We start from the raw sequence: 15,802 nt of genomic DNA, 5'->3' as shown, positions 1-15,802 counted from the left end.
TTCAATTGTAGTTTCATTTGGAAAACACAAACTTACCTATTCCCAACTCTAGTCATCTGTATTCCTTTTGGGGGCAAAGGGAATGAGGGAAGTCTTTCATGAGAGAACAAAACCCACTAAAGTAGAAATTTAGTATGAACTGCCACATTAGAGCAGGACTTAAGGCATCTCCTATGTGGCCAACACTGGCTTCTTGATGACAAGTCCCACCCCTTCAATATAGACAATGGTATTTTAGGGAGAATCCCTTTGAATTGCCTTAGTAGTCAGCTCTTGCTAGGGCTACTTTTCTGTGGAGTGCATACAACACTTGCAAAACTGTCTGCAGGGAACTGTATATCAAAACAAGACTGTGGAACAGAGCAGCAAGTATCAAATTTCATGCATGAGATCCATATGGCTGACCCTGTGATAGGGAAAAGGACTGTATGACTTCATGAGGCCCTTCCAAGGCTTATGTGCAAGAGGCAGCTCAATCCCCAAAACGTGCACCATCCTGAAGCCATAATCACATCACTTGTCTTGCCACGAGCTTGGAGGCACTTGGTTTTGAAAGGAATGGAAGCTCTAGTCATCCATATTCCCAGAGGCTTGCTCTTTCTTTTACCACTAGCAAGTGAGTTATGGAACTGAAGAGCACTGAGCTGAGCTGCTACATACATTTCTAAGCAAATGCCAGGATATACCTGAAGAGTAATAGAAATAATTGCATTCAGCAAAGAGATCACAAAAATGGGAGCAGGGATGGCCAGCAGCATTATTATCTCTCAGGTAAACCAAACAAACCCCTCCCTTTATTTTCTTGATAGTAAATTGAACCTCACAACCAAAGCTGTGAATAGTTCCTCTACAAACATCACCATTGTCTGAGACTGTTGGACTCCTCACCTGCTGTGTGCTGTCACTAGGACACACAAACGTATCTTGCAAATCATGCCCTGTTACCTGGTACCAGTTACCTGGCACCAGTTGGTATGCCAATCTGCTACTGAGTAGGATGCAGCAAACAACATTTGCTGCTGCGTGGAAAGGAACGACTAATTCCAATGCTGTCAATTGCAGTGGCTGGTAAGGACAAACAGGCGATGAGTTACCATTCCAGAGACAGAGCATACGTGGCTCCTTCTCTGAGCAGCTGTACACTTCACAGAAAGTTGACAGCACTGGAAATAGCCTGAAGCATTGACTGTAGTTGCCAGTCTATTGATTGTCACTTTGAGGGTTCAGGACATGAAAAAGAACAGAGAAGTCATCTTTTCCCCAAGGAACAGTACAGACGTTCCAATTAACTCTTTTGTAGAGTTTTCATTTTCTTTCGTGCACAAGGGGAACAGGAACAAAACATCTGCAAATTATGGACTGTACACAAAACAAAACTGTCAGAGAAAACTCTCAAACACTACTGTCTTCCTTCTCAGATACTTTCAAGATTGGATGGTATATAATGTCCATATCTTCTGACCTCTGTTTTTCCACAGTGAGGCATGCCTGGGCTTGCACAGCACACAGCAGTGTTACCCAGCAGAAGAGGGCTAGGCTGTACAGGTTTGCCCTGTCCAACATTATATGTTTTGTCCCACTTTCTTTTAAAGATGGTTCCTAGGAAAACATCATTTTTCTCCATTAACACTCCTGTTTCAACTAAAATAAGTTTGACTTACTTTCTTCCTTGGAAATCATTTGACCTGTAATGCAGTTTGTTTTGCATAAATCAGTTTCAGTCATGGAACTATTTGTGTCCCCCTTGCGCTTGTGTTGCTAATAAAGGTTTCCATTTGGCATGGACTGCGAGCACTGAGTTGTTCTCTGTTAATGAGTGTAGGCAATCCTGTTTTGCTGTTAGGCCTCAGGAAGGAATTCCAATGTAGCAGCACTTCAATAGCCTGTAAAACCCAGCTAATAGATCTGCTGAACCCAGCCCAACTCTCAAGCAAATGAAGTGCTCCAGGCAACTGTTTGCAGGAACCTCTGGGATCCCAGCACTGGATCAAGGAGAGTACTTTTGTGGAGAATGCCTGTGCTACCAAAACCAAACAAGATGCTAAGTGGGGCTATGGCAGGCACAAGTTGTGGTAGAACTTCAACTGTATTCATCAAGGCACACACAGCAAAAAGAATCCACCACCTCTGCAGCAGTACACATACCAGGTTGTCCAAGCCATGACCAAGAACTCAGGCATTGATACTATCTATTTGTAATCACACTGTTTCTGTCTCCAGTGAGGGAGACAGCAGTCACAGTACTAAGGGTGTGGGGGAAAAGGACAACAAAATACACAGCCCAAAGTAAATGAAGATCAGCAGTATGTTTTCTGGATAGAACAGCACATGCCAAGACACATGCCTGTTGTGCAGCTCAGGGATAGCTATAATGTAATTTGTTATGTATTTCTGGAAACCTGCTCTGCAGAGCCCTGCTCCACTGTGGTCCCTCTCAGTGTCAGGTCCTAATTTTGAAGTACAAGATTAAAATCAGGTAGCAACAGGGCTAGGAAAGTACCTCAGAATACAGTGAAACCAACCTGTTCACCCCACCTCTAGGGTTCTCTGCTTCTCCCCAACTCAGCTGGGTCCCCAGGAGGAAAGAAGGGTAGTAGCTGCTACTACTTCACCTGAAATTATGAAGGAGAAAAGTGAAAATCCTCATTTGTTCTGGTGATCAGAACAGCAGCTCTAGGTTTGGGGGAACAGAAACCTCAAAGTGGCAGGAAAACAATTTACTGTGATCTAGTTAATAGCCAGTACAGGATTCATCTTCATTAGGAAAGCACAATGAAACGGTGTCACACTAACTAACCACCAGCAGCTATGTTCTATACGGTGATTGCCCAGTGGGACAGGAGCCTGTACATCCCAGCATCATGAGAACTGGCAGAATTTCCTGAGGGTACTTTACAAGCCCAGAGATGACAAGCCTCAATACCACTCTTTGCTTTATCCCATCAGTACATGGTCCTTATACTCTCCACGAATGACAAATTCAAGCCCTACTGCTCCCAACTTCCACTAGCCTGACCAACACTGTCCCCAAAGCACTACATGATTTGAGAGTTCCGGCCTTGAGGGTCTAGTAGAACAGAAGCACTTAGTATTACAAGGGAACATGCAGATCTATTTCTCAGAGAGGTCATTAAAACAGAGAGAAACTTCCACTGTAGCTACAGAGTGATCTGTAGTTACAGAAGCTGCCCTCTATAAAGCTTTTATAAATTTGTGAATGGAAATCGCAAGGAAAAACTACAAGCCCTCCTCCCACATAGGGCCTACTCCAGCAATGGACCATTTGACCCAATTAGCAGGACACCCCTTTCCTCCATACAAAGTTTATTCTTCCCGTTAGGGCTGCTCTTGGATGTTTTGCAGAGCATTGCACACCAGTCTTTCAAAAAACAGCCTGTAAGATCTTTAAATGTCATTTGCTAACAGAAGATTGCTGAATTAGCTTTATTTGCTCTCAGGCTGCCATAAGGGTGAAAGACTGCTCCACCCATTGTGCATGACCAATAAAACATTACAAAAAAGCAAAAACATAATAGATGCAACACAACAGGTGAGCCTGCTGTTCCCATCCTAAGAAGCTGAGATAGGCAAGAGGCAAGCTGAGAGCAGAACACCAGCACCACAAATGCTTGGTTAAGACAGATTCATGTTATTACCCAGTTCACAGATGTTTAACTAAGTCACAGCCATCTCTGGGGTCATTCTGCCCAAGAGAATGGAGGCAAGCAAGGATTTGTGAGTACAGCTGTGGTTTGCTTGAGCTGTTCTCTCTTGACACTTGTGCAATTTGTGGTTCTTCTCACTCATGTCCCTAGCTCCTCAGAACAGGAGGTGGTTTGTGAGCAACTCTGTTTAACAGGACAGCAGCAGAACAAAAGCAAACAATGCTTGGGCCTACCTTAAAGACAAACCTAATGGGGGAGAAGGGAAAAGCCCCAGCCTGCTCACTCCCTAATTCAGTTCCTCAGTTTGCAGCTCTTCTTAAGAACTAAGAAGTAATCACTAAAGCAGTTGTGAGAATAAGCCAAAACCAAGACTGAGCTTGGCTATTTTCTCCTATCAATGTCCTTGGTACTCCTCCACAGGCCCCCATAATGGACTTTCATTAGCAGAGAACATGGACTACAGAAGGCCAATGAGCAACACAGAACAACTAGATTCCTGCTGTCCTGGTAGCTTTCTCAGCTAAAGTCAAATTAACTTGCCACCATCACTTAAGCCTACAGCCAAGCACTTCCCTCCATCGAACCTGGCCTGTACACCCTTTGCTGAGTGGAGGCCTTGACAGAGGGAAAAAGAACAGTCTAATCTTCATGAGGTGTGAGCGTTCGATTCCAGTCAGAGAAGAGTTTGTGTTGGGATGGAAGATGTTAATCTCTATGTGACTTGTTATAAGGAATCCAGGAGGGCAGTGTGGTAGGCAGAGGAGTCTGTTCCAGCAGGGTCCTGACACTGTGAGGGGCTGTTACGCTGATGGTTCTCAGGAAAATACAGTGTTTTGTGAATCAGATCTTTCACTGCAGAAACATCATCTTTATCTAAAGAAAAGAGAGAAAATCAATTGACAGGGATTCTCTACGGTTAGTAGTTCCCCTCCTCAAGAAGTACCTAGAACTCTAGTTCTCAGCATGTCATCTGCCAGCAGCCTTTCATCTTTTTTTTCCTGTACACCCCTCACCCCTTCTGCACTCACCAACACCTAGCTCCTGCAGAAGACTGCCAAACTCTGGGTCATCCTCCAGGATTTTTAACAGGTTGGTGGACTCCATTCTCTCCAGCTGCACATCCCAGTAGATGTAGATCTTCTGATTGAAGCTGACATAAACCAGGCAGGGGCTGTTGCATCCTCCTTTGCATGCATAGAGGCCTACGAAAAGCAGAAGTATGGAGAATGTGGCTACTGCCCACAATACAGAGAAAGCAAACAGGCAGCTTCTCACGATGAGAGAACAAAGATGTCAGCGTAAAGCAGTAAGCACCCTTGGGGGAGGAACAGAGACATGGATTTAGCTATGTTAAGTCACTTTGAGACAATCCTAGTAAGTGTCTCCAAACTATGTTATTAATGCATGGAACCTGGGGATTTGTGAGCTGCTTCTTGCAAGTCTGAGAGAGAGGAATTAGCAAAGTCAAGATTCGGGCTGGTTCCACGGGGTTCCATATCTTCACCTGAGAACAGCTTAGAAGCCCACAGATTAAAAAACAGTGGGGAAGAGAACACCGTAGCACTCAAATAGGACGAGAAAAAAACAACCCTAAACCAATCACAGGCATACCCCAGCATCAGCCCTGCTCACCCCTGATTTTCCCAGATCCCACCACATGGAAGACCAGCAGGGCGTCATGAAGTATACACACCCTAGGGAAATTACTCTGCTGACAGACAAAGGATCCCAGGTTTCCCAGAGGACGTCAGTAGCTTTGATGGAGAAATGCTGTGAGGGTTGTCTTTGCCACCAGGATCCTCACCTGCACAGAATGCACTGACATTCTCATCTGCTTGAAATCTGGCAACAGTTCGATTGTGGTCAATGATGTACGTCTGACCATCCCATGCACACGCAATCACCTCCTCGTGACCATTGCCCTGCAGGAACCGTAAGACCTTTTACTAGCACAAACATCAACAATTCACAGAGACAGTCAAGAATATTTCCTGCTTGTCCAGAGACAGAACACTACTAACTGAACAAGACATCACTTTTCATTTTTTTGGAGACCATCTCCTCTCTATCATAATCTTTATGCGTCTTAAGAACCTGCAGACAAACTGGGGTATTGGCGGTTTGCAAAACCATTCACCTTTGCAATGAGACAGAAGAACAGCTAGGGGATGGAAAGGTTCATAGCAAGGGGCTGGGCTCACTAGGTCATACAGGCAGACAGCTCAACCTCTTGCAGGGAGACAGACTGACATGAGTGCAGAATGCACTGGCACAGTAAGAACCATTGCTTGTGTCATCCTGAAATAATCCCAGCAGTTCTTCAGCTGAGTCATGCTCCCTCTGCCCTTCCTAAATTCACACACACACAAAGCCATGTTGAGTTTTTATCTTCACTCCTTCCCTCCCAGACCTATTCACACAGATACTCACAGTAACATCCAGCTTTTCCAGAGCAAACAGCTGGTGATCAACCTGCACGGACCAGAGCAGCTTGTCTGCCCCTTCCATGAGTTTCAGTGTCCCTGAATGGGGGGAAAAAAAAAAAAAAAAAATTGTCAAGATTGTCTTGAAAATATTAAAAGATAGCACAATTTCTGCTAACATTAGGCCCTGCACACTCCTCCAACACTTGAGGTCTGCATATTGAGGGGAAGGCATGGTACAGGCTAGTACACTAACAGATAGTCTCATTTCTGGGAAGGATGGCAGTCTATTATCTTGTCTGCAGTAACAGAAAACAGAAAGGAAAAATGAAAGCAGCAGCCCTGCTAACTGGATGCTTGCTAAGACAAGAAAACTGTCCAAAACAAGCTCCCCCTGAGTACATGTCAACAGGTCTCACATGAGACTACGTAAACTAGAAGCTTCTCAGCATGTCCCACAATCTCAAGAGAGCAGATAACAGCTGAAAGTTGGCTGGCTTGACAGTATAGACATGTCCTCTTGGATGCTAAAGCCATGCTGGACACTTAGATCATACCATTTCCCTGTTGTCCAGAGATACTGTGATAGTGCCAGAAGGGGTGTTGGAGGGTGGGGGGAAGTGTGTATCTGTGAGACAAAGTCTCACATAAGATGAGCACTAATCTATCCTCACAGTGCCCTGCAGTCTCATTAAGGCTTGTGAAAGAGCCATGGGGTGGCTGGAGGCTTTGCCCACTGCAGTAGCTTCAGAGTTCAGGCCAAAAAAGAATCAGAAAGTTCCTAGCAGGACAACATACGGCAGGTGGACATCTAGCCTGAGCAGGCCAGGCTGTCTATCTGGGAACAGAGAAGTACAGCACCTTGTCTCCACACAGTTCGACAGAATCCCTCTGTTCAGTCCATTAGATTAAGTCTGTCCTATCACTGGTGAAGTATCTGGAACACAAATCTTAGGAGGAGTGGCTGAGGGAACTGAGATTGTTTAGTCAGGAGAAGAGGAGGCTAAGGGGAGACCTTTGACAGTTGGACCAGATGATCTTGGAGGTCTTTTCCAACCTTAATGATTCTATGATTATTGCTCTCTACAACCACTTGAAAGGAAGTTGTGGGGAGCTGGGGGTCAGCCTCTTCTCACAGATAACTAGAGATAGGACAAGAGGGAATGGCCTCAAATTGAACCAGGGAGGTTCAGGTTGGAAATTAGGAGGCATTTCTTCTCAGAAAGAGTAGTCAGGCATTGCAATGGGATGGCCAGGGAAGTGGTGGAGTCACCGTCCCTGGGGGTGTTCAAGGAAAGGCTGGACATGGTGCTTAGGGACATGGTTTAGTGGGTGACATTGGTGGTAGGGGGATGATTGGACCAGATGATCTTGGAGGTCTTTTCCAACCTTAAGGATTCTATAATTCTCAGTTAGTGACACAGCATGAGAACTTGGCTCAGGTTCGGAGTTGGCCTATATGAGGCCAGTTCTTCTTTACCAAAACTTGAGTTCCAGCATCCACTTAATTTACTGCTTTTGGAAATAACCCAATTCTCTTCAAGTACAAGGACACATCTCTGCTGTGGTTTAGAGGCTCTTGTTTACATGAATGGCACTGCTGAACTGGCATCACACACAGTTGTTTAAATAAGGGGTAAGCGTGCAGCTTAGGAGTAAGCAGATGTAAATTCTAGTCTCACCCTCCACCTCAAGCTTTCAGCATGCCTTTGGGCCAATGACCTAATCTTTCCACTCTCCAGCCTGCTCACAGCAGCAAGGCTTTAATAGTTCTATCCCCATAGGCCATGGGGACAAATGAGTAATCAATGTTTGTAAAATGCTTTGGAATCTGCAGATGAAAGCATTGCAACGGGGAAAGAAAAAGGCAGATCCTAACAGACTGAAAAAACAACAAGTTTCCCAGAAAGAGCAAGCCTGTGCAACATGGGACCCAATTCAGTAAAGAACAGAAGGACATGCTCAACTTGAAGATGTTTCATCACATCCTCAGATACAGGCATGTGATCACACACCTGGTTTAATGGGGGGGACTTGCTTACAGTGACAACTCTTACCTTGGTTCCTGTCTTTGCTTTCATGCCTAAAGCATGTCAGCAGAAGGAGGTGCGGTAGATTCTCTTGCCTGCCTCAGGAAGCATTTCTGAAGCTTTGTTCCCTCTCCTTTCAAAACCAAAAGGACTGAGCACCTGTCCCCTACTTGGAATTAGTGACAGGCCTTGGCTGCCCCACAGGCCCACTTTCCAGGACAGTGGTAAGACTTACCATCCAGAGTACAAAGGGCAAAAAGACCCGAGCCACTATTCTCACTGGAGCAGCCTGCAAATACAGAAGAGAATTACAGGAGTTGATACCTTTTTAAGAGTATTGTCCCCTCCCTCTTTTGAAAACAGATCCAAAACAATGAGCTGACCCATACTGCCTCCTTTTTTACCCAGCCTGGACATTCTGCATAACAGATATCTGCAGTCTTGCAACCAATCCTGCCTCATGACAGCTTTTATTTGTAGGGCACGACTGTCTCAAAACCCAAGAATCTAAACTCTTTGGTTTGCACTGATATAGGCATGTCTGGCTCTGCTGGCTGCAAGTCTATCTGTGCCATGTATGCACTTTCAGGCCCTTGGCAGTTCTGATTGTACTGAACGGCAGCACATCCTCTCCAAGATCCAAAAACGCACAAACAGAGGCAGGACAATCACAGAGGGACAATGTGGAGAACAACCTATGCCAAATGAGTGTTACAACTGTACCCTTACTGTTTTCTTCAGGAGCAGGAATGTGGCTTTCATCTGTTCCACAAAGAAATGAGGAGGAGGAAAAAAAAAAAAAAAGAGATTCCACTAGGAGGACTACATATCAGTCACATTAGCACCTCCTTTGCAACTCCTGAATGAGACTGTGGAGATGATGCTACCAACTTTGTTTTCACTAGAGCAAAACTGCACAGAAACTGTGGCCCATTCTCAGCAAACACTGGTTGAATGCTACAGAGCCCTTGCTTCGTGAGCAGGTTAAACATCTGCTTCCATGCATGCACACCCAGCCCTGGCCTTACTGGGTTATGCCCCTAACAGCTGTAAACTTCCTGCAAACAGTATCCTCTCCAAAGCCTGTAAAACATAAATTTGTGTGCCAGACAGAATCCCCTGACCACCACTTCAAAAAAAATCCTCGGAGTGACAATGCAGAAGGAAACACTGTCTCCCTGAGATATGCAGGAACCCAAGAAAACTGTCAGTCAGGGGCAGGCCATCAGAGCTGAAAGCAGTTTAGTGTTTTCCTTGGGCAGTTTCCCCAGAATGACACTGTACTAAAGCTTATCTCTGCCCATGCACAGCTCCAGGCTACACCTTACACACTCCCAGAACACAGACTACCCTACTTCTGCAGATGAGCTTAAGGCAAACAGTTGGATGGTTGGGTGCTCAGTTGCCCCTAACTGACATCCATCCAGACAAGCTCTGTTCCAAAAGATCTGCTGTGCCTCTTTTACAAACTGGTAAGCATTGCACTCTTTAGCTGCTTCAATACTGCTGAAGGGGCTTTTCATAAACTTCTCCTCATCCCTAATTCTGCACGCCTTCATTTTTTACAGGCTTCTCTCATTACATGCAAGGCTTTGTATGTGGTGAAATAATTGATATTAATTGATTTCATGCTCTGTGACCATGGTGCTTGTAACAGTATCTGAGATGCTGAAAAAATGACAAGCTTAGGAAATGGGTAGGAAAGGTACTCTGGGGAAGGGGTGGAAGGAGGGTTTTCAGTGGGTTGTCCTTATCCCCCAGCTCTAATCACATTGGACAGCCTAAAATCCTCCCCAGACAGCACTGATAATACCTGGACAGAGCAAATGCAGCTGAATTCTGGCCAGCTGCAGACAAGGAAGGAAAGTGATTTGTGCTTGGAATCTTCTTCTTTCTTGCATTATGCTCCAAGGGGGAGTGAAACCTGCATTCTCCATAGGTATCAAAACAGGGTTCAGTAAGTGGGCCAGGCACAGGCCAGGCCACAAAGCAGTTGCACAAAGGAGGTGTTGGCAGAGTGTAAGAAATGTCTGGATACAACAGCAGTGTGTTAGGGCTGAGAGAAGACAGCAGCTGTGGAGAGTTTAGACATGATAGCTGAACAGAATACGTTGAAAGGAGACAGAGGACAGAGATATATATGAAATATGAAAGCAGCTCTGCAGGGGTTGGGACTGCATAGATAAAGGAAGAGCAGCATCTAGCTGCTGGAGGACAAGTTATCAGGAATCAAGTGCTGTAAAGCACAAAAGCAAGAATTAAAATTAGGCTGTGGAAAGAAAGAAATGCATTTAGGGAGTAAGAAGGGCATAAGCTGCAGACATGCAAAAGCAAGGATCAAGGATATCTGCAGGGCATAGTAGCCATTCAAGATGAATAAATAAAGGCCAGTGGAAGCTGCATAAAACTGTTGTGCTGGGTGAAGAGTAAGCTAGAGAAGGACAAAGGCTATAAAAAGTTCAAAACCAACCATTTGGCTGTCCTTCTTTGGAGGCTGGCCTCCTGTTCTTGCGGCTACCTCTCAAAGTTACTACTTTTCAGCCACAGGCAATCTGATTTCATGCTGGACTGACGTATTGAAAAAATATCACAGACAACTGTTGGGGCAGGGATCCCAAGCTTCGAGCCTCTCACCTCGGCCAATGCTACCGATCAGATGAGTAGAAACATTCTTGTTGTGGATTCGGCCAGATGTTTGGTGGAGAATAACATCTCGAACAGGGGCTTCCCTAGGGAGAAAAGTGGCAGGCATTGGGAAAGGTTAGGGAACCGTGCTGGGGGACAGTACCAGAACAATCTCATGAGCTCTCCAAGTCCAGAGATGGACTGAGTCTGTGCACAGGTTAACAGTTCAATAAAATACTCAGAAATATTCTGCAACAGCAAAAAATGACAGAGATCCCTTGAAGTGGGGGCCATTTCAGTCATTAGCAGAGCGATTATTTGCTGGGAAAAATCAGTGAAAATAATGCATGCCACCTCAGGAATGAAGGAAAGTTGTTAATGCTTAAAAAATAAAACATAACAATTTAATGCATCAGCAAACTGAAAAGAACTCAAAAAAGTCAATAAAACACCTATTCAAACCAAGGGAAAAAAAAAATGTGTTTTTTGTTTGTTTGTTTTTAAATCATTACTGTCATGCAAGCCTGGCTGCTGTTCATTCAGGAAAACTGTCTGGCCGTGGTTGAACAAGTTGGTCACAGGTCATGTCTGGGCCTGGCTAGGAGGGTACTCACATTCCACTATGGTCTCTGTGACATCAAGGAGACTAGCTCCTGTTCAGTTGATTTTCTGGTTCTGCCTTAAAGTTTCAGAAAACAGCACAGGAGCACCTGAATTCCCCATACTGATCCCTCTAGGGCTGAGAACAATAACCTCACCGCTCATCCTGACTTGTCTGGTTGTGATTTACAGCACTGGCTGCCAGGGTCTCATTAGAAAATCCTACAATCCTACCTGACTTGGAAAAAAACAGTGAACAAACCCTCATTGTAACCCTAGTGATTCAGATTAACTGGCCTTGTCTCAGCCTTCCATTAGCCACTCTTCCCACCATTAGACAAGTCCCCAGACTGCCTACTCCTCTTTCTCTGGAAATATAGGTCACTGTCTTTCCTGTCTTAGTCCTCCAGTACAGCTCCCCTCAGTAAACTGGTTTTGCGACCTCTCTTTGACCAACCCAAGGAGAAAAGAGTGGGGCTGAAGGAAACAGCAGTATCCAGCTCTGTGACAGAGACCTGAATTCATGGGCACTTGGGTGCAGGTGGGCTTAAGTCATAAACTCCCAGAAAGTCAGCAGGCTTCACTGGGACAGGTAACAGCACCCCCCACAGAAAGCTAGAGTGGTGGTGCTCCCTTGCGACAGTCATCTACTGTAGAATCTCCCCATCTACCCCGTGCAGTTATGCTGTTCACCTGCTGGAGGCAGAGCTCTCCCGCCCCTCAGCTGCAGGCTGCTGCTCGGAATTCCAGGTGCACAGCAGAATGGCATAGCCGCAGCCCGGCTGGGACACCATCATCTCCGGTAAGCCATCAGGGCCTGGGTTCACGGAAAGGCTATCCACCTGTGGCGGCACGGGATAAACACAGACACAGTTAAACCAACAACCCTACACACCCCTGAATTCTCCACTGTGTTTGTGTGGATATAGCAGATTTTCTGACAAAAGCTGAGCAGCAGCTGAACAGATCCAGCTGGAGGCAAAATACCCAAGTTAAAGTAAAAGGTATCTTCCCTACCAAAAGCCACTTAAGAACAGCCTGGAGGAAAATGCTCTCTAGTTAGGTGAGAGTAGCTGCCCATTTCCCAGACCATCCCATGAGCTTCCCTGCAAGCACAGGACAACCACTGGGCAAATCTCCTTTCAAGCCATCAAGACAACAATCGCTGTGTTGATAGGACTGAAATTTTGTGCCTCCTCCCCCCGTTTCCTTACCTGACCTTCTAGCAGCCATTTCTTCAGCAGGATCAGCTGCCCAGAGACATGGTCTGAATTCTCTGACAGGTCCTCCCAACGGAAAGCACGCACCACCCTGTCAGTGTAACCAACCACCAGCTCACACTTCCCATCTCCATCTGCAGGGGAGACAACGATAGATTGGCTATCTCAGACCTTCATAACCACAAGACCCCTAATATTCAGAAACCACTGCGCTGGTTTCCATCACATAGCATCCCTGAGGATCCGAATCCCATTAGGAGAACTTGCACAACAGGAAAATTTCTGAAGTTCTCACTCCTCTCCTCCAGGACTTGTCTGTGTTTGTTAAAACATCTGTTTCAGCAAGGTAGTCATTTTCCTTCTGTGAGTCCTGCACACTTTATCTCCCCCCAGCGCCACCTCATACCCACAAATTCCTTCGCCCTGCACTCCCACCCCAGCTGCCCTACTCACCAATGTCACTGATCAGCATGACCTTGGTGTTGGCAGGAATGTGCTGCTTGAACACTGGCTTCTGCTCTTCTGCCAACTCATGGTGGCCAGAAGCATCGGGGTGTTTTGAAGGTGGAGAAGTCAAGTCAAAAAGATGAAACCAGCCTTCTGCACTCACTGCCACTACAAGATTCTGAGAGGAAAACAAAACAAAACGAAACAAAATTTTTGATTTTATTTCTTTCAGAAACTATAGAAGCTGTCACTCAGCAGGGCAAGGGAAGGTATGAGGGTGAATCCATCAAAATCAATGACTGCTACAGGGGAAGAGAAGATTTTTGGCCAGCATACAAACCACACAGGTCCTTTGGGTCCAAACTTCATGCTCGCTCTTGTCAGACTTGAATATCAAGATGATGTGTGTATGCAATCCCCAGTGTACGGCTTCCTCAATCCTCACTTTAGCTGTGCTCCGCTCTAGAGCACACACAGCTACAGCATTTTAGGCCGGGTGCCTAAACTAGGAGCTTTGGTCATGGGTTTAACTATCAAAAATAGCACACCAGCAAAAGGAGTCATATAAGCCCAGATAAATTTACTTGGAAGACTAGACTATTCTGTGGCTCAGTCTTCTTTAGGCGACCTTAAACACACACAGACAAGTAGCAGAAGCACCGTGACCACAGCATGGATCAGTACAGAGCAGGATAAAAGCCACTGAGGAAAGGGAGCAACCCTCAAACCTCTGAAGTCTTGTGGCATTCACATGGGGAGTATGTGCTAATCAAGTAGTATTTTCTGAAGATAGGATGTATTTCTTTGCTCACTAAGACCTTCGTAAGGATCACACCCCTACATGCCCCACAGACACAGTTGGGAACAGTTTGGCTACTCTCACCTTTCCTTTATTGCATACATCTCCCACACCAACGCATGTGAGCTGCAAGAGAAAAGAAGGCCTTTAGAGTCCATCCAGGAGAGAAGGCAATGCAAGGTAGCACTTTCAGATAAACCCCTGCCCCACTCCCTCCTCTCCTCATAATCAGTCTCTTTAATTCCAACAGCCTTTTCACAGACAAAGAGAGCATAAGCCAAAGACAGAAACACATCCCAGAGCTCTGGAGCAAAATCCACAGTGCATAGGAACAGGGTCAACGTAGAAGCCCAGTTCCTGTGTTCATTCAGTACTGTGCTCATCATCTCTAACCCATAGGGCTAGCTGTAAGCAAAAGCAGGGTCTTTCATTGCTACATAAAAGGCATCAGAACCAGTCCTTGCTGCCACTCCTCTCTGGCCTTCATGTTCCCAGGCAGTCAAGGACCCACAGCAAAAGGCCCAACCATTTAAGGTTTTGTCAAAAACTAACCATTCCTTGGCAGGATCGCATAGTCCATGGTTTGCTGTCATCATTCTTGTACACATAGAGCTTCCCATTGGTGTCTCCCACCACCAGCTCATTCAGCTGTACAAGAGAACTGGGTTAGTAAGAAGAAATTCACAATTACAGCAACGCAGCACTCACAGCGTAGTGGGAATTACAGAAATCATACATTAAAATCACTCGGTGGGAAGAATCGGCCAAGCAAAACAAGAATTAAAGAGAGGCTTGAATCAATACAGAAGGTCTGGGAAAAAATAAAAACCCTGATTCTACTCTAGCAGATAAAATAGCAGGAGAGTGGCTCCTTAGCGCAACGCTGTATGATCCACTTCTCCTCCAGCCATTGTTTCAGAGTTCTGTCACTGACTGAAGTCGTGCTACAACAACCACCATGACTCCAGCTTCCATCCTTCAGTCTGGATTAACGTGATCTTTCTCGATTCATCCGAGGAAGATGATGACAATGAGGTGAAAGTAACCATCCAAAACTCTTTTTGGATGCAGAAACACAATAGATCTACACTGGATATTCAATTTCTTTGATGAACTAGCAAAGATCTTTCAGAATTGCGACTGTTTCTTGAAAGAAGACTGCTGAGAAGTCACCACCTCTCCCTGCTGATGAGCCTGCTCCTGCCGCCCATCACCTGTGTATTTTACGTTGTGTATTTTAAACGGTGTGCATTTCAGAACTCGCTGTGCACGTTACCCCACACAACACTAGTTCTCATGGGAAAAAAACGCACCCACTACACGGCTAGCAATGGCGCTTTCCAGGATAGCCGGGTAGGGCTGTGAGAAGATTCGGCTGTTGTGAGCGGTCCGTTTCCTTACGTGTAGTTAAACCAACCTCTTCCTAACCGCAGCCAAGTCAGACCCACCAGACACAACCATCAGACAGCAACGCACACCCATCCCTGCGACACCCACGCAGGGCGGCCCCCAGGCCCTCCCAGTTCCTCCCAGCGCCCCGTGGGGGCCCTCCGCCGCCCCGCCAGCCCCGGCCCACCCCCGCACCGTGTCGTTGTCGGCGTCCCCCAGGCAGATGGCGTGCGGGAAGAGGCTGCCGCCGAAGTCGAGCGCCACGCGCTGCACGTAGCTGACGGAGCGCATCCCGCCGCCGCCCGCCGCCGGGCCGGCCGCCAGCCTCGGGCCGCCGGGAGGGCTCCGGAGGGCTCCGAAGGGCTCCGGCGGCACCAGGCCGCGGCGGAGGGAAGGGGCGGCGTGAGGGAGGGAAGGGGCGGTGCTCGGCAGGGGCAGGGCCCTGCCGCAGGAGCGCTGCACGGGGGGGGAAAAACAGAGAGACAGAGGCGCGCAGCTTGCGGAGGCATTGCTGTAATTGTTTATTTCGTATTTTTTTTCTGTAAGAACATAAAGAATAGTTTATGCTTGAAGTTTACATGCATAACTTAAGTTATAAATGCTC

The 15,802-nt window shown here is 46.4% G+C and overlaps 1 protein-coding gene across 1 annotated transcript; it reads right to left on the bottom strand.

Annotated features, from left to right (window-relative positions):
* Window positions 1-3,985: 3,985 nt before the first annotated feature.
* ITFG2 (integrin alpha FG-GAP repeat containing 2) lies at window positions 3,986-15,624 on the bottom strand. Its single transcript, XM_035313188.1, has 12 exons — window positions 15,394-15,624; window positions 14,362-14,457; window positions 13,894-13,935; window positions 13,017-13,188; window positions 12,558-12,697; window positions 12,037-12,185; window positions 10,753-10,847; window positions 8,354-8,407; window positions 6,096-6,187; window positions 5,470-5,587; window positions 4,694-4,867; window positions 3,986-4,538 (listed from the first exon to the last, which is right to left on the bottom strand). The coding sequence occupies exons 1-12, from the start codon at window positions 15,487-15,489 to the stop codon at window positions 4,390-4,392; spliced, it is 1,377 nt and encodes a 458-aa protein (XP_035169079.1). The 5' UTR covers window positions 15,490-15,624; the 3' UTR covers window positions 3,986-4,389.
* Between the last annotated feature and the right edge of the window lie 178 nt (window positions 15,625-15,802).

This window comes from Oxyura jamaicensis, chromosome 1, assembly GCF_011077185.1.
Source record: "Oxyura jamaicensis isolate SHBP4307 breed ruddy duck chromosome 1, BPBGC_Ojam_1.0, whole genome shotgun sequence".
NCBI classification, from domain to species: Eukaryota; Metazoa; Chordata; class Aves; order Anseriformes; family Anatidae; genus Oxyura; species Oxyura jamaicensis.
The sequence above is the reverse complement of the archived record's forward strand: the minus strand, read 5'-3'. Positions and strand labels throughout refer to the sequence as shown.

Bases quoted from the DNA above. Each gene is read 5' to 3' on its own strand.
- ITFG2 (XM_035313188.1), bottom strand. From the start codon at position 15,489: ATGCGCTCCGTCAGCTACGTGCAGCGCGTGGCGCTCGACTTCGGCGGC. The intron at 10,848-12,036 runs GTGAACAGCATA...TTTTCTCCCTAG, and splicing joins GAGAGCTCTGCCTCCAGCAG to GGAAGCCCCTGTTCGAGATG. The intron at 4,539-4,693 runs GTGAGTGCAGAA...TCTTTTCTTTAG, and splicing joins TCTGCAGGAGCTAGGTGTTG to ATAAAGATGATGTTTCTGCA.